We start from the raw sequence: 27,912 nt of genomic DNA, 5'->3' as shown, positions 1-27,912 counted from the left end.
ATCCTAGGAGCCTTGTCTGTTCCACATGATGCAGTGTGCTAGGCAAATCCACTGCCAGTGTGGGAACAATTCCAGGGCAAAATGGGATCCATCCCAGAGTTTTGAAGGAAGTGGTAAGAAAATAAACAATATAAAAATAAAATTAAATATCCAAATTACTTCCAAGTTCTTTACAGGGCTCTTGTTTAATGTAAATCCCAAAAAACTTCTATCAATTCAATGTTATAATAAAACATCAAAAAAATGTTAAAAACTTTACTGAAAAATAATTACTGTAATTTCAATTCTATGCATTTTGAAGCAGAATGAGATTAATACTTTCCTACTGCCTTTTTAGTCTTCCACTTTTTTTTTTTTTTTTTTTTTTTGCTATTTCTTTGGGCCGCTCCCGCAGCATATGGAGGTTCCCAGGCTAGGGGTCAAATCAGAGCTGTAGCCACCGGCCTACGCCAGAGCCACAGCAACGCAGGATCCGAGCCACGTCTGCAACCTACACCACAGCTCACGGCAACGCCGGATCGTTAACCCACTGAGCAAGGGCAGGGACCGAACCCGCAACCTCATGGTTCCTAGTCGGATTCGTTAACCACTGCGCCACGACGGGAACTCCAGTCTTTCACTTTTTATTAGGTTGCTTGTGTATGTGTGTATATATATATATATAGCCTCCTGAATTTATTTATTTTTGGCTTTTTAGGGCCACACGTGGCATATAGAAGTTCCAAGGCTAGGGGGTCAAATCGGAGTTGTAGCTGCCGGCCTGCACCACAGCCACAGCAACATCTCCCAGCCAGGTCTGCAACCTACACCACAGCTCACGGCAACGCCAGATCCTTAACCCATTGAGTGAGGCTGGGGATTGAACCCGTGTCCTTATGGATACTAGTCGGATTCATTACCACTGAGCCACAATGGGAACTCCCCTGGATTTATTTTCTTAATAGGAAGAAATATCTAATTGTAGCTGTGACCTTATGCAAAATGGAAAAGTAACTTCAGCGACCAATTAAAAAAAGTAAGGTTTCCCATACTTCCCTCACACCTTCTCTGAACGCTACATTTAAGATGAAATGATCTGGGGAGTTCCCGTAGAGGCTCAGCGGAAACAAATCTGACTAGTATCCATGAGGGCTCAGGTTTGATCCCTGCCCTCACTCAGTGGGTTAAGGATCCAGCATTGCCGTGAGCTGTGGTGTAGGTCACATATGTGGCTGGCTTGGATCCCGAGTTGCTATGGCTGTGGCCGGCAGCTAGAGCTCCGATGCAACCCTAGCCTGGGAACCTCAATATGCCACATGTGCAGCCCTAAAAAGACAAAAAAAAAAAAAAAAAAGAAATGGTTTGGGAAAACCCTTTTCATTTTCTACACTGATTTTATATCATTTCCATGGTGAACAGAAAATATCTTCATGAAAATAGCTGCTATTTAAGCTATTTGCATGTATTAATTATTTAATTTAATCTACATAGTCTTGTGAAACGACTACTTTTATTTTATTTTATCCTTCTTTATGGCCGCACCCACAGCATATGGAAATTTCCAGCCTAGTGACTGGATCAGAGCTGCAGCTGCTGGCCTACACCACAGCCCCAGTAACACCAGATTCAAGCTGAGTCTGTGACCTACACCACAAGTCACGGCAACGCCGGATCTTTAACTCACTGAGTTAAGCCAGGGATCGAACCTGTGTCCTCATGGATACTAGTCTGGTTGTTACTGCTGAGCTACAACAGGACTCCAAGTACTTTGATTTTAAAGTTTGCTATATTAACTAAGGCTTTGGAGAGGTCAAGTATTTTGTCTACAGTTTAGTTGGTGGAGTAGCTGTGATTGGAACCCAAGCCTTACTGCCCCAGGCTCTTAAATTCTCAGGCACAGGTCTTGGCTGTGAGAGAAGTGAAGTAGTAAGGTTATCTAGCATGGTGTGGTAGATAAAGAAGGGTAACATTTACATAGTGCACTGATGCAAACTATTTTAAGATTCTAAAACCTGTCATACAATGAATATATTTCTCAGTAAGGCATAGTTATAAGCCAAGTTTTGATGTTTAAATATTGCCTGGGGAAAAAAACCTTTGGTAAAGCCTTTTTTGTGCTCAAGAATGTCCAAGAAGAACTTTACACCCCCAAATCACCTAGGTAGATGTACTCAAGTTCTGTCAAACAAGCTTACTTGTTCGAAGTGGCAATTTGGCAATGTTTCTTAACCAAAATTTCATAGTTTTAAGTATTTCTCAAACTTGTTATTAAATGTTAACCATTTGACGAAGCATAACCATGGATACCCCACTCTTAACTCTATCCTCTCAAAACCTTAATCCTCTTCTTGCTTCCTTAACTACTTCCTACTAGATGATTGGGCATAGATAAAGTAGCTGATTTAAAATCATTGTCTGATAATACCTGCATCATCTAAGGATTGGTATCTGTTCTCTTGAAACTGGGTCACATTTTCTTGACTTGCCAAATATGAATAATTTTGGGTTGTACCCCAAATACTATGAATTTTATGCTGGGGATCATTATGTTACATGGTGCCAAAGGGTGGTGATATTTTTGTTTTTGCAGGCAATTAAGTTGGTTAAACTCAGTCTAAAAACTGTCACTCATTTGAAGAACAGCAATTCAGATCTCAGTTCACTCTCTGATGCCTTAGCTGCAAACGGCTTTCAGTTTGCCCGTACATCATTGGGTTTTGGGAGAGCCAGAGACTTGGGCTCAGCTTATACACAAAACTTCGAGCTCTCTTCCTCTGGCTCTCTCCTCTCTAGGGCTCTTTCCTTCACTCTACAGCAATCACGGTTATCCTGGGCTCATTTTCCTTCCTGGTTCTTCCAGCCAGAATGGTGGAGGGCTTTCAAGTGGAATTTCAGTCACTACAACTGTGGCCACCCTCAGGACAAAACCACAGAAAACTGAGATACGCACTGAGCCAATTATATGCACTACATTTTGACTCCTCTTCAAAATATGCAAAGTTAATATCCAAAGTCCTCAGGTGGTTGTTCTTTTTTTTTGTTGTTGTTGTTATGTCATACAGTTATTACTGTTATTTGTAGAGGATGGTTTGTTCAGTACTCATTCCTCTGTAACAGAAGCTGAACTTCCAAACTATTTTTTTTTTTTTAAATCCCTCCATTCTCCTGAGGGTTCACCATGATTTTCCAGAGATGTCTTAATCACCAATCCAATGACTTTTTCTAAAGCTCGCCTTCTGCTTAATGCTCATTTGACATTTCACATTAGTGAAGAGCTCTTCCTTCTTGAGACTTTTTTTGGCTACCAGTATAATATTTAGGTTTTCTTTTTAAGTTTTGCTATTTTCATTGGTCCTGGTTCTTTCTGGATCAAAAATGAGGGCTTTCTCTCAGATTCAGACACTGTTCTTCATCATTATACACGTTTCTTATTATTCATTCTTAGGTTAAGTCTTTTGAGTATTCTCCTAAAGTTTGTATCTTTAGCCTCACTCTCTCTTGAGAGCCACTCTTAATTCTCTTTCAATCCAATATATTTTTACTTGTTCCATTCGCTATTGCAGAGCACTAAGTTTTAAAAGAACATAATCACCTTTTCCTCAAATCCGATACATACTGGTAATCTTCATTTTCCTTTATTAATGTAAGGCCATTCTCCTTAGCATCAAAAAATCTTAGGGAAAGATAAAACCTTAAAGAATCTGAGATTAGGCTTTCCTGGAATAGTAAAATTCAAAACAAAAATGGGGGGTCTGATAAAGGGCTATTAACCTTTTACTTTGCCAAGAAAAACAGTAAATAAAAATAACTATAAAGATCTATTATCTTCATGTAAAAAAGAAATGGACATTTATCAAAAAAGAGGGAGAGCTTTAGATTCAGCTTTATAAAGAAGTTTTCACTTTGTCCTCAGGCCAAGATGAGAAACAAGACTTAGGGACAAGAATAGAGATTCTGAGGCTGCAGCATGAAAAGAGGAGGAGAGAATGTTCAAGCAGCAGCATCAAGAAGGAAAGCAAGATTTACTGCGGCCATTGGCCATTCAGCTGCAATACATTCCAGATGACACTTTCAGGGAATCTGGACAATTCATTATCTGGATGCAATGTAGACAGGAACATGCTAATCTTAATGTTAAATAGTGAAGGGCTATTAGGGATAGAAATAATAGTGGGTAAAATCCATCAAATATGGAATAAAAACCACACCACTATTGATAAACACAATGGGAGAGAGAAAACAAAAGCTATCCAAACAAAAGCTATTGGAATTATTTGGTTTTCCAAAAGGAACTTAGTGGAGAAAAAAAAATCACAAGTTAATGACTTATAGAATGCCTGGGAACTACTTTATGATAGTTTTATTAGGATTCTAGAATCTATCTATCTATCTGACTTAAAGTATCAAGTGTATGAAAATAAGTCTTAATTGGCAAAGAAAAGAAAATCCTTCAGGGAAAAAGAGGGCTTTCATAACATGGTAAGAGTGCCTTAAGCAAGCAATGAAGACATTGAGAGAACATAACACTTTAGGTGCAAATGAAAAATCAGGTGAGTCTTTTCCATCTTTCCCCCATCGAATTCTAGCAATATCTTAAAGGGGAATACTCAATAAGAGTTATAAAATACAATATTGGGGAAAGTGCTAGCTAGAGATTATGTAGTAAAATGAAGCTAAGAAGTTTTCTAACTGTTGACTTTGGATCCTATAAGACATTCTTGTGCCTTTAAAAATTATACAGAATACCTAGTATGCAGCATTTCAGAGGTCTAGGGTTCTGCGGAACAACTCACGAAATACATCAGGCACCACACTATCTTTTAACAGGTTAGAGTCAAAACTCAGTTTGCTCTAGACTTAATACAGTAAGTATGGACAGGTAGCCAGAAGCAATTTACAGGTATAATGATTCAGAGTATAAAGATGTAAAACAATTACTCAGTAAATGTGAAAGGGACTGATGAGCAAGCAATATGATCTCCATGCACAAATAAGGGTAACTGTGGACTTGCTAAAGTATTCTTAGGGCATGACATTTCTTCAGTAGGATGAAAAGTAAGTAACTTACTGAGAAAAAAGGTAACATGGGAGTTCCCTTTGTGGTGCAGCGGAAATGAATCCAACTAAGAACCATGAGGATGAGGGTTTGATCCCTAGCTTCACTGAGTTCGCTCAGTGGGTTAAGGATCCAGCATTGCTGTGAGCTGTGGTGTGGGTCACAGACGCAGCTTGGATCTGGCGTTGCTGTGACTGTGGTGTAGGCCGGCAGCTGTAGCTCCAAATCGACCCCTAGCCTGGGAATCTCCATATGATGTGGGTGTGGACCTAAAAAGTGGAAGAAAAAAAAAAGAAAAAAGAAAAAAGGCAACATGATTTTTTAATGGAAATATAATCTGGTAAAACCAGTGGTTATCAAAATATAGTCTAAGTTCATTGGGGGTCTTGAGAGCCCTTCAAAGGATTCACTGTTAGTATAGAGGACCTGCATGGGCCCTGAGTATCCCTGCACATTTTCACTGTGCATGTCAAGAATGTAAGGAGATCCTGTTGTGGCTCAGTGGAAACGACTCTGACTAGTATCCATGAGGATCCTGGTTGGATCCCTGGCCTTCCTTAGTGGGTTAAGGATCTGGCATTGCCGTGAGCTGTGCTGTAGGTCGCAGACATGGCTCATATCCTGCGTTTCTGTGGGTGTGGTGTGGGCTGGTGGCTACAGCTCCGATTCAACCCCAAGCTTGGGAACCTCCATATACCATGGGTGTGGTCCTAAAAAGACAAAAAAACCCCACCTAACCAAAATAAACAAACAAAAGAATGTAAGGCTCTGATTGCTCTTTACCTGGGACATTTTTCAAGGTTGTGTTTGCAAAGGACAAACTTGAGGAATGAGGCAATATCTCCTTCTCAGCCAACAAGCAGGGTACTTACTGCTTGCTATAAAAATGGTAGGTTTCCCAAACTTAATGTTCCTCTCCTTTAATGCAACCCATTGCATGTGCAGGTGTCCATCTGTGTGTCTACCTTGTGCCCGCTACCACAGAATCAATGCAAATATAATGCTATAGCTGCTTGCTGTTCTAAAAGTAACAAAGACCATTTTTCTCTGATCCAGGAGTTTTGAATCTTCTTCCAACATCCATGAAATAGCAACTGGTTAACTAATTAGCTTGTAGGTAGAGTAAAGTCAAATCCAAGACCCTGAAATTCATGGGGTCAACAACTGTGACAATAGTATTAGATATTATTTGCCTTTCTTAAAATTGTGCTGGCATTTATACTGATGGTACAAAAGCAATGGTGAGTAAAACTGCTGGTACCTGAGTACGACCAAGGCCATGATACTAAACTGTAGTCATTATATTTTTCAATGCCATGTACTCAGTAAAAAAAAGAAGCCAGTTTCACCTAAGAATGTCTCTTTTAAAATTATAGTTGATTTACAATGTTCTGTCAATTTCTGCTGTACAGCAAAGTGACCCGGTTATACACATATATACACACAAAGAATGTCTTTTAAGACACAGTAAAAATTATTAACTTTATTGAATTCTGAGCCCAAGTTACCATTTTTAATATTCTGTGTGACAAAAATGGGAAGTACACACAAGGACTTCTGTTTCATACTAAAGTACAGGGTTGTCTTCGGAAAAACTACTTGTGCAATGTTTGAGCTGCAAGCTGAACTAGTCACTTTTTAAATGGAATGCCATTTTTACTTGAAAGAATGACTATTATGCAAGCTATGGTTATTCAGATGTTTCCTCAAAAGCAAATGAAGCTAGTTTCCCACTTTAAGGAAAACAAGATTTGTTGTCCATGAAAAAATTTAAAATATTATATCATGAAATAAGTCAATATTTGGAAGATTTGCATAGTCCAGTGAATCAGTAGTTTCCAAGTGACCAATTTATAATGCTACAAAATCACACATATATTAAAGATACATTCAAAATACAATACAGGGAATGTTCTAATTTCATGCTTTTGCATGCAGCTGTCCAGTTTTTCCAGCACCACTTATTGAAGAGACTGTCTTTTCTCCATTATATATTCTTGCCTCTTTTGTCATAGATTAATTGACCACAGTTGCTTGTAACACTATACACAAAAATATGGATTAAAGACATAAATGTAAGACCAGGTACTATAAAACTCGAAAAAATAGGCCAACCACTCATTCTCTGACATAAACTGCAGCAATATCTTCTCAGACCCACTTCCTGGAGTAATGAAAATAAAAACAAATAAACAAATGGGACCTAATTAAACTTAAAAGTTTTTGCAGAGCAAAGGAAACCATAAACAAAACAAAAAGACAACCCAAAGAATGGAGAAAATATTTGCAAATGAAGTAACTCACAAAGGATTAATCTCCAAAATATATAAATACCTCCCACAGCTCAGTATTAAAAAAACAAACCCCCCCATTAAAAAGTGGGCGGAAGATCTAAATAGAAATTTCTCCAAAGAAATACGGATAGCCAAAAAACACATGAAAAGATGATCAACATCACTAATTATTAGGGAAATGCAAATCAAAACCACTGTGAGGTACCACCTTACACCAGTCAGAATGGCCATCAGCAAAAAGCATACAAACAGTAGATGCTGGAGAGAGTGTAGAGAAAAGGGAACCCCTTTACACTGTTGGTGGGAATGTAAATTGTTGCAACCACTATGGAAAACCATATGAAGGTTCCTCAAAAAAACTAAAAATAGAACTATCATATGATCCAGTAACCCCACTCCTGTGCATCTCTCCAGAGAAAACCATGATTTGAAAAGATATACGCACCCCAATGTTCACTGCAGCACTATATACAATAGCCAAGACAAGGAAGCAACCTAAGTGTTCATCAACAGAGGAATGGATAAAAATGTGATACATACAAACAATGAAATATTAGCCATAAAAAATGAAATAATGCCATTTGCAGCAACATGATGGACCTAGAAACTATCATACTATGTGAAGTGAGACAGTGAAAGACAAACATATGATACGACTTACATGTAGAATCTAAAAAAAATTATACAGATGAACTTATTTGCAGAATAGAATAGACTCACAGACTTTGAAAAACTTATGGTTATCAATGGGGACAGATGAGGGGGTGGGAGGGATGGACTGAGGGCTTGGCACTGGCATATGCACAGAGATATACGTAAGTGGGAAAAGAATCTGAGAGAGAATGGATATATGTATATGTATGACTGGGTCACTTTGTTGTACAGTAGAAATTATCACAACCTTGTAAATAAACTATACCTCAATAAAACAAACAAACAAAAACAACAACAAAATATAAGACAGATCAATGGTTTTTAACATAGAAAAAAGTTCATTGGTTTCAGCTTTTATTCTGCAACTAACATTAAGAAACTACCACTTGCCAAGTTTGAGTGTAGTATCAAAAAAGACTATCCACAGTTTATAAAAATGTTATTAGGGAGTTCCCATTGTGGCTCAGTGGTTAACGAATCCAACTAGGAACCATGAGGTTGCGGGTTTGATCCCTGGCCTTGCTCAGTGGGTTAAGGATCTGGTGCTGCCGTGAGCTGTGGTGTAGGTTGCAGATGTGGCTTGGATCCCGAGTTGCTGCGGCTGTGGCACAGGCCGGCGGCTATAGCTCCAATTAGACCCCCAGCCTGGGAACCTCCATATGCCGAGGGAGCAGCCTTAGGAAAAGGCAAAAAGACAAAAAAAAAAGGTTATTAAAATACTCACTCCTATCTATGTGTTCATATAATTCAACAAGAACAAAAAAAACTTCACACAAAATACCCCAAAGCCACCAACCACAACATATCACAAGAAGCATTTTTAACTCTGAAAAACAAATATCTTCAAAACAGATTTTGAGAACTTTTAGGATGATACATTATACCATATTAAGAAAAGAAATAATACTGTTTTGGAGGGCTAGATCCAACTTACTGAAATCGAAAAAACAGCCTTTATGCCTTGATCAAGAAAAATCAGGGCTGAAGAGACATTCTAACTCTATTTTTGTGACTGCATCCCTGGGCCAGAGATTGCCAAACCCATGCCGCAGCTGTGACCTGTGCCACGGCTGCATCAATGCCAGATCCTTAACCTACTATACCAACAAGGGGAAGATCCTATATTCTTTATCTATGCATAAAATGATAACTAGGATTTCATTTTGTTGTAACTAGGACTTCACATTGTCTTAAAATGCTTGCTAATTGCTTTGGGTCTCCAAATCTTTGTTTCCCCAACCAGACTGTAGCTCCTTAAAGGGGGAAGATCTTGTCTTGTCTTTTTTTTTTTCTTTTATTCTTTATTCCTATCGAGGACTAGCAAGACTGGGCAAATAGAAGGAGTTCAATAAATACTTCCTGTCTAAGTGACTGACAAGTGAATTTTTAGACATCAGCTTTCTTCAAACATGTCAGAGCTTCTATATTTACTTGCAACTGCCAGGTACAGCACATCTTATTTCCTTAATGTTAGCACTGATGGCAGCTCCACAGCTCCATCACTGTTTTACTATTCTAAACCTAAAAAAATCTTTCCTTCGCCTCAAGGTTACCATGTTATCTGCTGATCTAATCACAATGATAGCTACATTAGAAATATGCCAAGTGCCTGGCATCTTTCAGTAACAACTGAATTCTTTGTATTTTTAAACTTTTGCTTAAAGCATGTAACTCAGATGAAAAAAGACATGTGTAAAGAATAAATTACAGGAATTCCCTGGTGGGCCCAGCAGTTAAGGCTCTGGCATTGTGACAGCTCAGGTCATTGCTGTGGCGCAGGTTTGATCCCTGACTTGGGAACTTCCACATGCTGCAGGTGAGGCAAAAGAAAAAAAAATTATATATATATACATATACATATTATATATATAATATATACATATATATTATATGTGTATATATATTATATATACATATATACATACATATTATATGTGTATATAATATATATGTATATATTATATATAATATATACATATATTTTATATATATATATTATATATATATACATATCCCTCCTTGGATCTCTTACTTTCTTACTCAGAGGAAGATATACATAATCAGAAATAAAGCATAAAAACAGCTCTTTGTACACATAAACACATGGTCTCTAAACAGTTAAAAGTTCGAATAAACTCATATAATATTTACTTTGCATCTTGGATCCTAGAATCTGAAATAACTTTACAATATTCAATGAGGCCTATTTTGGTTATTAAATCAGTTAGAGGGCAGTTCAGAGTTACTAAATGAATGAGTGAAGAAAATTTACCAGTATCATTAAACTCTTATGTATTCTATATTATTGCTTTCTACATATTTTATGTCAAAACACTCTACACCTTTGTTGTAACTTCCACAACAACAAAAAGTGGGATAGAAAGATGAGGAAAAAAATTTTCATCTAACCCTAGTCACCTAGGATAGCATTTAATTTGGCAAGTGAAGTGCTTCCCAGAAGCAGTATTATAAAAAAAATCTTGTTTTCAAGATCATAAAAATGACCCAGTATATTACAATCCCAGCTTTTTAAAAAAAGTGAATTAAACAATGCCAATTTGTATTTATATTAAAATACAAAATTTGTTAAATAATAACTGCTATCATGACATACGTTCCTATGTCTGACAATGGTGTCTTGAACATGAGATAGTAGTATTTGCCAAGAACCAGTGTGTGCATTTTTGTTATTTGATTTCTTATATACAAATACTTTTAATTTTTAAAATTGGTTATAAAAAAGAGTAAGTAATAACATGCAACAGTTTCTTGGTTCTCTAAAGCACTGCTCATTGTGGGTTAAAGGATCTGGAATAGGTCACAGCTGTGGCTTGGATTCAGTCCCTGGTCTGGGAACTTCCATGTGCAATAAGTGAGGCCATAAAAAAAAAATTAAATTAAAAAAAAAAAGCACTGCTCCGTCAATATCCTCTGGAAAGTCTATATTCATATTAGAATTGCTGAAATTATTCTCAAGATAATTAGCTATGATATTTATTTCATCTGCAATTAATACTAACAGGATTTTTTGGTACCCTCCTCTGTACACCGCAATCTACAATCCTTATAATGCTTTAAAAATATGCCTACGAAATCTCTGATAGTCTTCAAGAGCTTATTTTCTTGTCTCTGGAGCATTCAGTGACTTGTTTCCAATGTACAGATGAAGTAGAAGCAAAGGTATGTGATTTTTATTTTTTATTTATTTTATTTTATTTTTGTCTTTTTTTTTTTGCTTTTTCTAGGGCCGTTCTCGAGGCATATGGAGATTCCCAGGCTAGGGGTCTAATCGGAGCCATAGCCACCAGCCTACACCAGAGCCACAGCAACGCGGGATCTGAGCTGCATCTGCAACCTACACCACAGCTCACGGCAACACCAGATCCACAACCCACTGAGCAAGGCCAGGGATCGAACTGGCAACCTCATGGTTCCTAGTCAGATTCATTAACCACTCCACCACGACAGTAACTCCAGGTATGTGATTTTTTAGGGACTAGACTGTAGAAAGCACTGTGGCTCCCTCCTTGGATCTCTTACTTTCTTACTCAGAGGAAGATAGGTGATACATTGTGAGGAGAGCCCATTTGGTGAGGTCTCCTGCCAACAACCATCTTGGAAGTGGATCTTCCAACCACAGTCAAGCCTTCAAATGACTGAAAGCCCTGGCCCGCACATCCTGACTTCGATCACATGAGATCCCAAGCAGAACCACCCAGCTAAGTCACTCCTGAATTTCTGACTCATAAAAGGTAAGATGATAAATAGTTTTGCTAAGAATTGGAGTAAATTTGGGGTCCTTTGTTATATGACAGATAATACAATGAGTCCTCATCAAGAATGTGCAAACTACTCGAGAGTTCCCATCATGGTGCAGCGGAAATGAATCTGACTAGGAACAATGAGGTTGCGGGTTCGATCCCTGGCATCTCTCAGTGGGTTAAGGATCTGGTGTTACTGTGAGCTATGGTGTAAGTCGAAGATGCAGCATGGCTCTGGCATTGCCGTGGCTGTGGTGTAGGCCAGCACCTGTAGCTCCGATAAGACTCCTAGCCTGGGAACCTCTATATGCTACTGGTGCGGCCCTAAAAGGACAGGAAAAAAAAAAAAAAAAAAGAATGTGCAAACTGCTATGGTGTACAGGAGGTAAAACTCAGGTTTTCCATTAAACTGAGTACTTCTCCTCTAATGTCTCTAACCTACAAACAGTACTAAGGATTCATTTAGTGATACAACTTCTGCTATCCTGACTTCTCTATGTCCTTTTAGAAATCAAAGCACTTTTTCTTTTTTTTTTTTAGGTCTTTTTCGGGCCATATTCATAGCATATGGAGGTTCCCAGGCTAGGGGTCGAATCAGAGCTACCTACAGCTGCTGGCCTACACCACAGCTATAGCAATACCAGATCTGAGCTGCATCTGTGACCTACACCACAGCTCATGGCAATGCTGAAATCAAAGGACCCTTAACATACTCTTTGTGTAGGATTATCATGAACAGAACTCTAAATTTCATATTTCTCAAATATAATTTTCTAAAAGGACCTCTTTCCCTTCAACATACTCCTTTTCCCTCTACTCTGTGTCTCATTCTCCAAAGAAGCCATAGTTGTCATTTGATAGAATATATAGGGGTCTTTCCCTTCTCAAATAATCTAACCAAGTCCTAAATAAGAGTTTAAAAGAAATCTTCAAACTACCCACTAAACAGGAGGAGAAAAGGAATATAAGTGGTTAGTAGCAGTTTTCTAGTGTATACATGCATGTCTTGTGTATACATGCATGCTTTTACAAAACTGCAACCAATATGAAATTTTTTTTTTCATTTTGGAAAAACCTTAATATATCCACATCATTCAAAATTCTTAAGAAAAGGATTTCACTTGTATTAGCTAAAAGTGAATTTAATTATAACTTAATGAGCACAGATCAACATATATGCCAATGGAAAATATTTTAATTTCAACCAGCCAGTAGTTTTCTAAATTAGGCCTAATTTTTTACAATGAATACACAGCCAGCTCTTAAATATTCAATAAATCCAATTTATCCATTCTTTTAGAAGATATTTCTTCTTCTCTTTAATTTTTTTATATGTCTAGTGCTCATTAGCATTTTGGCTTTAGATATATATGGTAAGACAAAAAAGCTGAAATATAAGACTGTTAATTAATTTGTTGTTGTCTTTAGTCCTTTTAGGGCCACACCTGTGGTATATGGAGGTTCCCAGGCTAGGGGTCCAACTGGAGCTGTAGCTGCTGGCCTACGCCAAGGCCACAGCAATGCCAGATCCGAGCCGCATCTACACAGCTCATGGCAACGCCGGATCCCCAACCCACTGGGTGAGGCCAGGGATCGAACCTGCAACCTCATGGTTCCTACCCAGATTCATTAACCACTGAGCCATGACGGGAACTCCTTAATTTTTATTATAGTACAAGAAGACTGAGTTGATGAGCTATTCAAAGTATTAAATATGTACCTGTTAAATTCCCCATTAGTAAAGATAGAGAACTCGAGTTTATTTTATTTATTTATTTTTTTGCTTTTGAGGGCTGCGCTCATGGCATATGGAAGTCCTCAGGCTAGGGGGTGAATCAGAGCTACAGCTGCCGGCTTACCCCACAGCCATAGTAATGCAGGATTCGAGCTGCCTCTGTGACCTATACCACAGCTCATGGCAACACAGGATCCCTGACCCACTGAGCAAGGCCAGGGGTTGAACCTGCATCTTCATGGATACTAGTTGGATTAGATTCCTCTGTGCTACACGGGAACTTCTCGCTGAGTTTAAATTTATTTTTTACTTGGAGCTTTATATATTTTTTCTTAGCCTTCCATGAAATAACAATTGATGCAACATTATTAATTTTTTGGAAATAAGCCATCTTTGACATGATTTCTGTTATTTACACTAAATTTCAGCCCAGGTACTCAAATATATATTTTAGAGATATAGACATCTTATAAAATTAAAGCAAATGTAATTTAAAAAAGAATTCTGTTGAAGGTTCCCTTTGAACACTAATTGACAAACTCTAAACTTTTCAAAAATAACAAATTATCATAGTTTAGAATAATCTAAATTATTAACATACCTAAAGCCTTTCACATCATCCCTTTTGTTCTAATCAAGGTTGCTATTTTCAAAAATACCTATGATTTTGAGATGGAGATATTTTATTATCTTCAAATAGATGTTATAATTGGAATAAATAAAATAATTTTGACTAAAAATTAATGGTAAATAATGAAATTTAGAAGTCACTGAAAAAAAAAACAAGAAGTCATTGAAACAGGAAAATGGGCTGCAAATATTTGCATAAGCACTAAATTTATGTCAGCATTTTGTAGTTCAATCATTTTTAAATTTACTATAATAGGCTCAAATATGAAATTCTAAGTCGGAATCACTGTTTCTGAATCTTGTCTTTTGCAAATAAACCTAAACATGTTCCAGTGGTGTGGTTTCTGAATAAAGAATAGGAACTGGGAGATACTGTAGGGAATTTTTCATTTCTTAAATTTTTATTTATGGGGGAAGTGTCAAAACTGAATTTCTCAGGATTTCCCTTGTGGCTCAGAGGGTCAAGGATCCAGTGTTGTCACTGGGTTGCTGTTATGGCTCAGGTTCTGATCCCTGGCCCAGAAACTTCCACATGCTGTGGGTGTGGACAAAGAGAATAAAAAAAGAAAAAGAGAACTTCTTCTCTGAATTTCTCAGATTTGATATTAAATAAAAACAAGTTAAGACAGTCTTAGTTATGGGATTGGTAACTGAATAACCTTGACACACAAAGTTAAAATCTCCTACCTTATTTAGAGGGAAATAAAATATTACACGCTTCACATAATTGTCTTGTGTATGTTGAGTCCTCATTTGCTAGAAGACCTTATTTTATGCAAAAGCCGTTTCATCCCACAAAAACCCAACTCGTCTCATTAAAAAATTCATTTTTACATATAAAATTTCAATGATTCAGAAAAACATGGAGAATAATGTATCTATATATCCACCACTCTGATTTAACAAGCATTACAATTTTGCCATATTTGGTTCAGAACTTTTCTTTCAAAACAGGAAAGTTACAGATACAACTGAAACTCTTATTCCTTTCCCAGAATCACAGTCTCTTCCCCTCAATTTAATTTTTCTAATGAACATCCCTGCATGTTTTTATACTTTTAACTCCATATTTATGTTTTTATAAATGATGTCATAGTGTTTTATATGTTTAAAAATCTACATACATTTCCCCATTTTATCATTTTGTAATTTCTATTTTTTTATTCAACACTTTTTGAAATCTAGGTATATTAATATTCCTAAAATATTTAACTGTAAAAATGTACCACTCTGCTACTGATGTTTAGGTTGTTTCTGACCAACGTAGCATGAACATCCTTGTACATGTCTCTCTACAGATATAAAATATTCCTTTCCATATTGCTTCAATGAAGACTTCTGCTTGAACTAGTTAAATAGATTTTGTTTTTTAATTCAGCATAGGCAAATAAAAAAACTAGAATGTTACTTTCTAGCTCAGAATCATCTGTGTCTTACTATTTAACTTATTTAAGCCTTTATTTTACTTGGAAATAATGCTTCAAAGATATTTAGGAACATGCAAGTCACTTGTTTATATATATAGGATTTCTGTTTAGAATTCTAGTGGGGTGTGTACTTTAAGAAAATAAAATGAGCAAGATGTGCTACGTATCGGCACATGAATTTTGCTTTTTTGCAGAAGCAGTGTTAGGACTGAAAAGAATCTTGTCCACTTTTCCCCTTGTTCCTGCCCACCCCAACTGTGATAGAATACTGACTAAATAATTCAATAAGTCTGTGGAACCTAATTCTCATTTATTTCCATTAGAGAATAAACCGGCAGCGCAGTCTACCTTTGATTCTTTTTCTCTTGGTATTCCTGATTTTACTTTATCATGTGGCTGATCAAGAGTCAAATTATCCTTCCTTGCTTCACTGTCTTCAAACAGGGGAACACAACCATAACTGTTATCTGAAAGACAAAAACCTCATGGACATAAGTGGAAAACTCTTGTTTTTGGTACCACCTGGAAAAGTAAAGAGAACACAAATCCAAACACCTAGTTTTAAAGAGCAGTGATTTTTTTTTTTTTTTTTGTCTTTTCGCTATTTCTTGGGCCGCTCCCATGGCATATGGAGGTTCCCAGGCTAGGGGTCTAATCGGAGCTGTAGCCGCCTGCCTACGCCAGAGCCACAGCAATGCAGGATCCAAGCCTTGTCTGCAACCTACACCACAGCTCATGGCAACGCCGGATCCTTAACCCACTGAGCAAGGGCAGGGGTCGAACCCGCAACCTCATGGTTCCTAGTCGGATTCGTTAACCACTAAGAGCAGTGATTTTTAAACTGTTGAGTTTTAAAAATTCTTTAGATAATAGTTTCTTTGACAATTTAGATTTGCTCATTTAGATTATGGCATATTTGCTTCATATTTTTCTACTTTCATTCCCACTAAACATACAAAACCCCTACTCTTCCAATATCAGTAGTATATAAAATACGTAAAATTTAGAACACTGGAAGTATGCTCTTTGTAGCTTATCACCAGAAACAGCAATTAGACTTTTATTTAAGTCATATTTCCAGGTAAGCATTTCTTGTTTAAGAAAATTATTTGCATAAGTACTCCCTGATTATAGAAAACTTAGAAAATACAGTCATGTCAAGAAAAACGAAAATTAAAAGCTACCCACAATTTTTATCATCTGTGAATTATTCTTGTTGACACTTTGGTTTATATTTTATCAGAAATTTTCTTTTCCAATGTATATAAATTCACATAAGAATCATCTTTTGTTAGGAAGTGAACACCTATTATCATCACTTTTTTTGGATACTTACCTGTTGTTCACTATATGAATAACTATAACTGAACATTTATTTCTAGTTTTCCATTATTAGAAATTTTACTGTGATGAGCATCCTTACATACATGTTTTTGAGTACTTAAAGAAATATTTTACGATGCATTCTTAGAATTTGAATTTTTGGTTTAAAAGGTAATAGGAATTTTAAAAGCCTTTTCTATTTATTGGCAAAGTGTTGACTAAGAAGTTTTATCAACTTCGAGTTCCACCATATAGTATATGTGATTATCCATTTTGCCATTTCCTTCAAGTGTTCATTTCTTAAATAAACATACTATGTAACTGTACTACAGTTATTAAAATATCAGTACTAGTGAGAAATAATAGAGAAATAAAACAGAAAAACTTGACTTCCATATTTTTCTTCTCCAAGAGGTTTAAGAAATACATAAAAATTTAACATGAACATACCTCGACTAGAATTCACAAGAAGTAACTGTGATTTTAGCTTGTCAATAATAGTTTGTTGAAGTGACAGCTGTTCTTGTTGCTCACGTATTCTCTGCTCATAGTTCTCAGTCTGCTGACATAAAAACCAGTTAGCCTGATATTTACTGACAGACACGTAAATGTATTTACTGTCCATTAATAATTACATATAGATATAAGTTACCCCTATTACCATTTTCCAGGTACTGGAGCATTTATTTATGAACTGAAAATTATGATCCAGAAATGTATTTATAATCATTACAAACATTAAGTAATTTAAAACACTTAAAACACTGTAAGTGTTTTTTTTTTTTTGGCCGTGCTATGGCATGCAGAAGTTCTCAGGCCAGGGACTGAACCTGTGCCAAAGCTGTAAGCAGAGCCGCAGCAATGATAACTCTGGATCCTTAACCCACTGAGCTATGAGGGAATTCCAACACCTAAAACACCATAAATTTTTAAAAATCACCTCAAAGACATTTTAGTCACTAGAGTTCAATGTATGATTTCTTGGATAAAAATTGTAATTTAGAATTTAATCCTTAATGATGACTAAAAAAACCATGAATGATAAAATGGATGCTATATTATTTTATAAAGATACCCACTAACTTAAAGTTAAGATTTCATGTCTTTTAAATAAACATTTTTAAAAAAACATGATATTTTATTTTTTTTGGTTGTACCTGTAGCATGTGGAAGTTCCTGGGCCAGGGATAAAACCCATGCCACTGAAGCGACCCAAGCCGCTCTAGTGACAATGCTAGATCCTTAATCCACTGTGCCACAAGAGAAGTCCCTAAATAAACATACCTTTGAATTTAGAGTACAAAAAAGTAAAGTAAGTAGCTATAACTAAAACACTATGAAAATCAAAGGAACAAGTACAAATTACAAAATTATACTGATCAGAAATTTCTAAGATTGAGTTTTAAGAAGTCAAGAGAACACACAGTTAATTTCTAGTGGATATCTTAAATACCACAATTTCCCTTTTATTTCTAATCCATTCATCTTGCTATTTTATTTCAATGGCTGTGAGAATTAAGCAATGATAGAAGGCACAAGCTTTTATCAGGGAATACAAATGTTGCAAACCTGCAATCTGAAAATGTTCCATTATGATTATCAAATTAGTACAAAGTCTTAAAAATATATTACCAAAAAATAATAGAGAATTCTTTACTGACTTCTATCACTAGAATAACAAGTTAATAGATAACTAAATTGTAAATTCCTTGAAATATGAAATAGTGTCAATAATTTTGAAATGTGCTTCGGTAGATACTAAATATTTGATTTTGAATTGATTCTTAATGAGAGTTCAAAATTAGTAAACTCTATTATTTTCAGAGACCAATAAGCCTAAAGTTCTTTAAAAATTATAGTTATTCCTAGTTTCCCAAAATAAATTAGCTTAAGAAATGGAAGCAAAATACACTTTCCCAAGTAAAAGGTAGAATCTAAGTATTATACTTAAAACATGAGTAACTGACAAAGCTGTTCAGTAACCCAAGTGGTATGTTGTCTTTGCATCTTGCCTGAGGGAAGTCTTATACAGATACTCCCACAGAATTCTGCAAAGTAACTTATACATTGGGGGTATTCAGTATGTGCTAATTGAAAAAAAAAAAAGACAAAGAATCCAATTAAGAGAAAATCCAAGTAAATTTTATTGTTATGAATAGAAGAATGAATCTTGTGAATCTCTCTGTATCTATGTCCTATGACTAAGAGTCTCAGAACAGAAACTTAGATACCAAATTCCAGGCTAAGGCCAGGTTTCCCAGAATAAGATTTCTTATTCCTACATAAATTTATATCCAAGCCCCTAGAAAGACTGGGTACACTGACTGTTAGATTTAAGCCTCTAATGCAAATTCTGTAATACTTTAAATTTACTTGGCCATATAGAGCCATCAGGGCTCAGGGATCAGCACATACATTGATGTTACAGTCTGTTCTACTTCTGTGTATTTAGAACTTTTTCTAAAGAATTCAAAGGTTTTCATAAACATCAACCAATAATTACCCATTCTTTCACTATTTTTTGATAAGTATCTCTATCCAGCATTAAGTAACCAGTACAAAAAAATTTGATAAGTTAGAGACAGGCCCAGAATAAATGTTTGTTGTTTAAGCCTCAGTCCATTCTCCATCTACTACACACACACACACACACACACACACACACACACACACACACACACACACACACACATTTCCTCACCTTAATGAAAAACCAAATGGCCTATATTTTCTTTTGGAACCTACTCAGAAAGCCTCTGCCATTTAATTTTCATCTTCTAGTTTCAGGCTTAAAAACATACTTGAGCACATCTGCATATAATGTATCATAATAAATGAATAATGCTGAAAAGTACTCATTATTGGAAAAAAAATCAACAGATCAACAACAATTTCAAGTTGAAGTTTTGAGCTATTTCTCAAGCCACTTAATAAAGTGGTTTATAAACTCAAGCAAATTCTGTAATACTTTAAAAAAAAAATACTCTTAGAAGTATAGCAGGGGAAATAGAATAGCAATGATCCATGTTCTTTTACCACTCTTTCCACATACTTACATTATATCAATTATAGCATTCTGGCCCAATTATTTATATGTATGATTTCCCTTTAGACTATGACCTCCTCAAGGGCAAAGACTATTTTCTCCTGGTCTCTCTGGAGTATAGCAGAGCACCTGGCACATATTGAGATACTCAATAAATATTAGTTGACTAAATAAAACTAAGTTGTTAAGGAAATATAAGAGAAATAGGTATGTCTTCAGAAATGACCTGAAGGAATGGAGAAAAGGTTTTGCTTATATTTCTGCAAAGGAAATAAGAAAAAAAGAGAAGTTGGTCAGTAAATGAATAAGACAAAAGGAAATTATGTTCCAGAAAAGGGATGAAAAAAAAAAAAAAAAAAAGGCAATGTCTGAAGATGTTTCTTCTTTTTGGGGAAAAAAGTGGAAGCTTACACCATCAGAAAAAAAGGTAGTAATTTGAGAAGAGAAAATACATACTCAGAAAATAGTATAAAGGTTTTGACCACAGGCTATGAGAGGGAAAGTCCAGAAGAGGATATCACATCACACTGGGAAATAACCAGCAGAATTCAGTGTTTGGAAACCAGCAGAAACAAGAAGTTTTTTTTTCCTTTTTATTAAATGATTTTGTTCATTGAACAGATGTGAATAAACTTATCTAAAAAAATCTTCTTAAAAGATCAGATAATTGTTGCACTGTCATAGTATTTTTGAAAAAAAAACAACAATATAGTTACAAAGCAAGTACATTCCAGCACTACCAAAGACCCTACAAAACAGAAAAATCGCTAACAACCACATTGAAAATGTACAACAGCAATGTCTTGTCAACACTTCTGTACAGAGCACAGACATGACAGCTAAAACAGACAGAAGAGAAGATGCTTTTGACAGCCAGTGTGTGTGAATGATTCTTTGAGTCAGATGGCAGCAACAAGTTACCAACTAGGAGATCTGCATGACAACTAACCATCCATCTGTATCAAACACCATCTGGCCAAGATGACTCTGGCTTCTGTGTATTTGACACTCCTTCCAATTCCAAAGACTAGCAAAACAAGTGGTCTATCAGCATCTAAAGAGGTAAACAGGTACTTAGGTACTTGTGCCATAATGTACTCTCTATTCTTTTTCAGTGTTCAGAAACAAAAGTTACAACAATAGTGATCAAATATAGTACACATTTTTAATTTACTAAAAATGGTTATTCATATACACTCTTGACTATCATAAATAAAGCAAAAAGCTTATCTTAAGAAATGTCCTTTTATCCAGGCAAAATTTCAATCCATCTTCAGATCTAAGGCAGCATATTCTCTATAATTTTGGACATACAGCTGTACAAGTTTTCACGGGTTTCATAAATATTAAAATGGAGTTCTATAAATTGATTTTTTTCCTATTGATGACACTGAAAATTCTCATTTTTCATATATTTTCCAACCACTTATTTCCTAGATGGGGAAAAAAAAGGTTCAAGTGTCCTTAAGCCATCCATAATACTTTAAATAGGTCAAACACTATCTCTTCTCTTCCTCAAGAACTAATTCCAATATTCTGAAAATTACCATTCTTTTCCTCCAGATATAAAAAGAACAGAAATTTAGTAAATGTTGAATGGATTAAAAGAAACATCCTTGGTTTAAAAACCTTTCAAATTGTTCCGAGATCACCAAAGAGTACAAAAGCTTTATTCAAGGATCTGCTTTCTACCATGAAAGCTCTCAATAGGAAGATCCACAGTTCATGAAGGAAGATAATTAAATATTAATTATCCCAATACATAACATTTTAGAAACAAACTGTCTTATGTTGAAACTTTGGTAAACTAAAAGTATCAACTTCAATTTTAGGTTAAAAAATGAGACTGTATAGGATTAGCAAACAGCTGGTTTACACAGCTCATTCCTAATCCACTCTCTGCTATATTCTCCAATAACTATTGAGTTATAAACTCTGTCCTCTCTCACCCTCTTGATACCAAGACTTATCTAAGAGATCTGAAATTTGACAGATTATCAATCTGATTATCTACTATTAGGTAACAGTGCTCTCACCAATTTCTCTGCATGCCAAATTGTAATCTATGACAAATTAATATTATTTTACAATCTTGTATTTCAGACCTGATTAATTTACTCAGCTTCTTTGAGCCTTAGTTTCTTTCTCTTTGAAATGAAAATAGTATTTACTTGAAGGATTAAAGGAGATGGCATGTATAAAATATATGGCACATAGTAAGCTCTTTGCAAATGTTAGTTCCTTTCCTTTGATAATGAACAAGGTTTCTACATCATATCTATTACCACAGCATATAGTGCATACATTCATTACCTAAAGCTCTGATTACCACTGCACAGAGGCAGTTTGTCACCAGACTTACCACACATTCGCCTCATGCTCTAAACCAGTCCTTCTTCTAGTTCATTATAATTGAGGACTCAGAAGTTTCTTTTTGAGAAATCAGTGTGGTACCTTCATTGAATCAAAAACATTCTGTCAAGCAAAAAAACAACAAAAAAATCTAGTTGTTCAAAGTTTACAAAGAGACAAAATAGGCTAAAAAATGATTAAGAAACAAAATGGTTGTTAAAATTATAAAAGTAGCACGTTTATTGAAAATAGTGCAAAAACCAACGAAATATCCACCATCACCACCATAACAATAACCCAAGACATGTACAAAGTAAAGAGCGACAGTCTTTTGCTTTGTTCTGTACTCCATTCCTCCTTAGAGGTTACTACTGACACTTTGGTATTTGCCCTTTCAAAATTTTGTGTACATGAATATGTATCTTTAAAACTGTGAACTGTTCTGCAACCAAATTTTTCAACACATTATCATCATATGATCATTTCACTGACTACTTAACTACACACCAGACTCAAAGAGCTTTATTTTCACTATCTAACTTAATACTTCTGAGGTTATTCTTCACATTTGATAGATAAGAAAAGTGAGGCACAAAGAGTTATGAAATAACCTGCTCAAGATTTCTCAGTAGATAGTAGAGCTGGGATTTGAATCCGAGTTTGCCTGACCACAACGCTCAAGCCCCTAAATAACCACCAGTCATCATGTGAGTCTATCTAGCTCTGCCAAGGTTCTCTTTTTGCTATACACTCTTCCCTTAGGCAATCTCACCTCCAGTGGTTGGTTATTTGCCAGTCTCTTAAATTCTCCTCCTAGCAGAATTCTTCTTTGAGCTCTATTTCTATGTGGCCAAGTGCTATCAAAAAACATTTCAAGTTTTACTTTCTCAGAACTCATGATCGCCCCTCAACTAACATCCTGCCCTCAGCCCCCTGCTACCTTTACAACTCAGATCCTTTTCTTGAATGCCTTTTCTGAGTATATGGCACCACTATGTATCTAGAAAGCTATAACCATCCTTAACATCTACTAGTTCTATTGCCAATCAATCATCATGTCAAATTTTAATCTTAAATACTCTCGCAGTTCCCATTGTGGCACAGCGGAAATGAATCTGACTAGTAACCATGAGGTTGCGGGTTCAATCCCTGGCCTCGCTCAGTAGGTTAAGGATCCATCGCTGCCGTGAGCTGTGGTGTAGGTCACAGATGTGGCTCAGATCCTGCATTGCTGTAGCTGTGGGGTAGGCTGGCAGCTGCAGCTCTGATTCGACCCCCTAGCCTGGGAACCTCCATGTGCTGTGGGTGCGGCCCTAAAAAAAAAAAGCGAAAAAATAACTGACCTGTAGAAATTCTGGACTACATCATTAAAAGGAAACTGTCTGCTCTTCCCCACTTCTCTCTCTCTTCTTACTGGCAGGGAAATGATAACAAATAGAGCAGCCACTGTGATTTCACATTTAAGGATATGAAATCCGTGGTCAAGCAATTTTTTTCAAAACATAGTTCTACAACTTATTAGTGGTGTGGTTGTGGGCAAGTCACTTCACCTCTCTGCACTTCAGTTTCCTCATCTGGAAAGCTCCTCATCTTCCTCATAAGATCTATACAATTATTAAATCAGATGACTGTAAAGCACTTCGGCAAACATAAGCCTCAATAAATCTTAGTGACGATGATGATGGTGAAGACAAAGACATTAAAAAAAAATTTAGGAGTTCTTGTCATGGCTCAGCGGAAACGAATTTGACTAGGAACCATGAGCTTGGGGGCTGGATCCCTGGCATCGCTCAGTGGGTTAATGATCCAGTGCTGCCATGAGCTGTGGTGTAGGTTACAGACACGGCTTGGATCTGGCATGGCTGTGGCTATGGCATAGGCCAGCAGCTGTAGCTTAGATTAGACCCCTAGCCTGGGGACCTCCACAAGTGTGGGTGTGGCCCTAAAAAGCAAAAACAAACAAAAACTTGGAGTTTCAGTCTTGGCACAGTGGGTTAAAAATCCAAATGCAGCAGCTTGGGTCACTGCAAAGGTGTGAGTTTAACCCCAGTGCAATCAGTTAAAAGGATCCAGAATTACCGCAGCTGCAGCGTAGGTCTCAGCCGCGGCTTGGATTCAATCTCTAGCCCAGGAACTTCCATATGCTGTGGGCGAGGTCGTAAAATTTAAAAAAAAAAAAAAAAAAAAGCTTTTTCAAATGAGCACAACTCCATTTCTTCCTTCCTTTCTTTTTCTTTTTTTCCAAAGGGAAAACTCCTTTTTTTAGGCTCTCGGAAGGAAGTTGTTTTGTTTAGAGGAGGAGAATTCAGGGTTGTAGCCATTTCAGGGTTGCAACGTTGGTTGAAAGGGATGGATATTTTGCTCTGAGGACTGAGGAAATCTTTTTTCCTGCTGGCTATATAAATTGAGACCAGGGGTAGCTATGGGGAAACTCTCCCTACATGGCTTCCCAGCTCCATTTTATTTTTTTAACTTTTAAAAATTTTTTTTGTCTTTTTAGGGTCTCACCTGAGGCACATGGAAGTTCCCAGGCTAGGGGTCGAACAAAACTGTGGTTGTTGGCCTACGCCATAGCCACAGCCATGCCAGATCTGAAGCACGTCTGCGACATACACCACAGCTCATAGCAACACCGGATCCTTAACTCACTGAGCGAGACCTGGGATCAAACCCATGTCCTCATGGATACTAGTTGGATTCGTTTCCGCTGAGCCACAATGGGAACTCCCCCAGCTCCACTTTAAATCAGGTTTCCATTATATATTTTCATAATCCTAAAACATTCATAAAAGCATAACTCCATTTCTGAAAAATATGATTCACATATTCTAGGATATACATATATTAAATTACTAACAATAGTTACCTCTGGGGAGTGAGGGAGAGGACCCCAAGATACTCTGTATATCTTAAGATTATTTGCATTTTTTTCAATAAGCATGTGCTACTTTTGTAATTTTCGCCAATATTTTAAAACATCACTTACCTGCCTTATTTGTCTCTGTCTCCTTTATTGATTTGGAATACTTGGGTATCTTTTTCTTGACACAATGTTCTTAAATGAATAGCACACTGACTTCTCAAAGAGGAGCTTCTGAGTCTTAAACTGCAATAAACTAGAAGAAACACTGTGAGAAGAACTGGCTAGATTATGGACAATTAAATGGTAAAAGGCAGGTGAGTTTGTACAAATTGAAGAATGCCAGTGAAGAGCAATAAACATCACTAGTAGGAAAATTTCTAGGCTATACTAATTTTTGGGTTTTGGTAATAGATATTTTTAAAAGTTGTAGTAAAATATATGTAACAAAATTTTGCCATGTTAACCATACATAGTGTACAGTTCTGTGGCATTAAGTACATTCATACTGTTTGCAGCCATCACCACCATCCATCTCCAGAAATTTTTCATTTTCCCTAATTGAAACTGTGTACCTTTTAATCACTAGGCCCCACTACCTAACCCCTTACCCCAGCTTCTAGGAGCCACCCTTTTATTCTGTCTCTATGAATCCAACTATTCTATTATAGACATTTATTGTGTTTTGTTTATCCACTGATCCATTGATGGGCACTTGGGTTGCTCTACCTTTTGTTCATTGTAAATAAGGCTACTACAAATATGGATGTACAAATAACTCTTTGAATTCCTGCTTTCAGTTAATTTGGGTATATACCTACAAGCAGAATTGCTTGATTATATGGTAATTCTATGTTTTGTTTTGAAGAAACACTATTTATTTCCCACAGTGGATACACCATTTTACATTCCCATCAGCAATGTACAAGAGTCGAATTTCCCCACATCCCCACATCCTCAATAATTTTTCCGTTTTTTTTTTTTTTTAATTAAATTAAACATTATTTTGGCCGTGCCTGTGGCATGTGGAAGTTCCTAGGCCAGGGATCCAACCTTCACCAGAGCAATGACAACATAGAGTCCTTAACCACTAGGTCACTACCGAATGCCCTTTTGCCTATTTTTTTTTTTTGGTCTTTTTGCTATTTCTTGGGCCGCACCCGCACCATATGGAGATTCCCAGGCTAGGGGTCCAATCGGAGCTGCAGCCACCGGCCTACGCCAGAGCCACAGCAACGCGGGATCCGAGCTGCGTCTGCAACCTACACCACAGCTCACGGCAACGCCGGATTGTTAACCCGCTGAGCAAGGGCAGGGATCGAACCGGCAACCTCATGGTTCCTAGTCGGATTCGTTAACCACTGCGCCACGACGGGAACTCCCCCTTTTGCCTATTTTTTAATCAGGTTGTTTTAATTGTTGTTGTTGAGTGTAGGAGTTCTCTATATATTCTAGATATTAATCCTTTATCAGCTATATGATTTGCAATTATCTTCTCCCATTCTTTGGGTTGCCTTTTCACTCTGCTGATAGTGTCCTTTGATGCACAAAAGTTTGGATGAAGTCCAACTTACCTTTCTTTTGTTGTCATGGTTTTGGTGTCATATCAAAGCAGTCACTACCAAATCCAATGTTATGAAGCTTTTCTCCTATGATTCCTTATATGAGTTTTTTTTTTTTTTATAGTATTAGCTCTTGCATCTAGGTCTTCGATCTGGTTTAATTTTTATACAGTGAAAAGTAAGGGTCCAAACCATGAACACAGATTTTTCCTGTGTGTTGGCTTCTTCCTTTAATTTCTTTCAGCAACACTTCGTAGTTTTCCAGGATGTAAGTCTGTTGCCTACTTGGTAAAGTTTATTCCTAAGTAATTATTCATTTTGATACTATTATAAATTGAATTTTCCTAATTTCCTCTTCAGTTTGTTTAATGTTAATGAATAGAAATGCAACTTACTTTTGTTTGTTTTGTATCTCAAACTTTGCTGAGTTTACTAGTTCTAACAGTTTATTTGATGGAATCTTCAGAATTTTCTACACATAAATTTTAAGTAATCTGCAAACAATTTTTCTTCTCCCTTTTCAATTCAGATATTGTTTTTCTTGACTAATTGCTTTGGGTAGGACTTACAATGTTATGTTGAACAGAAGTAGTCAAAGTGAACATCCTTGTTTTTTTTCCTGATCTCAGAGAAAAAGCTTTCAGTCTTTCATTACCAAGTATTACATTAGCTGTGGGTTTTCCATATATGGCCTTTATTATGCTGAAATAGTTTCCTTCTACTCCTAGTCTGTTAAGCATTTCTATCAAAAAAGGTGTTGGATTTTATCGATTCTCTTGAATCAACTAAGATGATCACGTGGTTTTTGAATACCACCACCCTTCGTTCTGTTAAACTTGTGAATTATACTGACAGATTTGTCCATCTTTGGATTGCAGGAATAAATCCCACTTGATCAAGGTATACAATCCTCCTAACACACTACTGAATTTGGTTTGCTAATATTTTGTTGAGGATTTTTGCATCAATATTCAAAAGGGATATCAGTTTGTAGTTCTTATAGTGTCTTTGTCTGGCTTTGGAATTAGGGTAGTGCTGGCCTCATAGAATGAATTAAAAGTATTCCATCCTGGAGTTCCCGTCGTGGTGCAGTGGTTAACGAATCCGACTAGGAACCATGAGGTTGCAGGTTCGGTCCCTGCCCTTGCTCAGTGGGTTAATGATCCGGCGTTGCCGTGAGATGTGGTGTAGGTTGCAGACGCGGCTCGGATCCCGCGTTGCTGTGGCTCTGGC

The 27,912-nt window shown here is 36.5% G+C and overlaps 1 protein-coding gene across 7 annotated transcripts in view; it reads right to left on the bottom strand.

Annotated features, from left to right (window-relative positions):
- TANK (TRAF family member associated NFKB activator) overlaps positions 1-27,912 on the bottom strand; it is a 95,675-nt gene that overhangs the window by 18,153 nt on the left and 49,610 nt on the right. For 4 of the 7 annotated variants that reach the window (XM_047772731.1, XM_047772730.1, XM_047772732.1 and 1 more), the window contains exons 3-4: positions 17,310-17,421; positions 15,885-16,003 (exon numbers count right to left, since the gene is read on the bottom strand). In XM_047772731.1, coding sequence (XP_047628687.1) covers positions 15,885-16,003; positions 17,310-17,421 — 231 coding nt within the window. Of the gene's footprint in view, positions 1-15,884; positions 16,004-17,309; positions 17,422-20,854; positions 20,960-27,912 lie in introns of all 7 variants that reach the window. The other 3 variants (XM_047772736.1, XM_047772737.1, XM_047772735.1) reach the window with 3 other exon arrangements.

Source organism: Phacochoerus africanus, chromosome 3 (assembly GCF_016906955.1).
Source record: "Phacochoerus africanus isolate WHEZ1 chromosome 3, ROS_Pafr_v1, whole genome shotgun sequence".
NCBI classification, from domain to species: domain Eukaryota; kingdom Metazoa; phylum Chordata; class Mammalia; order Artiodactyla; family Suidae; genus Phacochoerus; species Phacochoerus africanus.
Note: the sequence above shows the minus strand (reverse complement) of the source record. Positions and strands in the feature narration are given on the sequence as shown.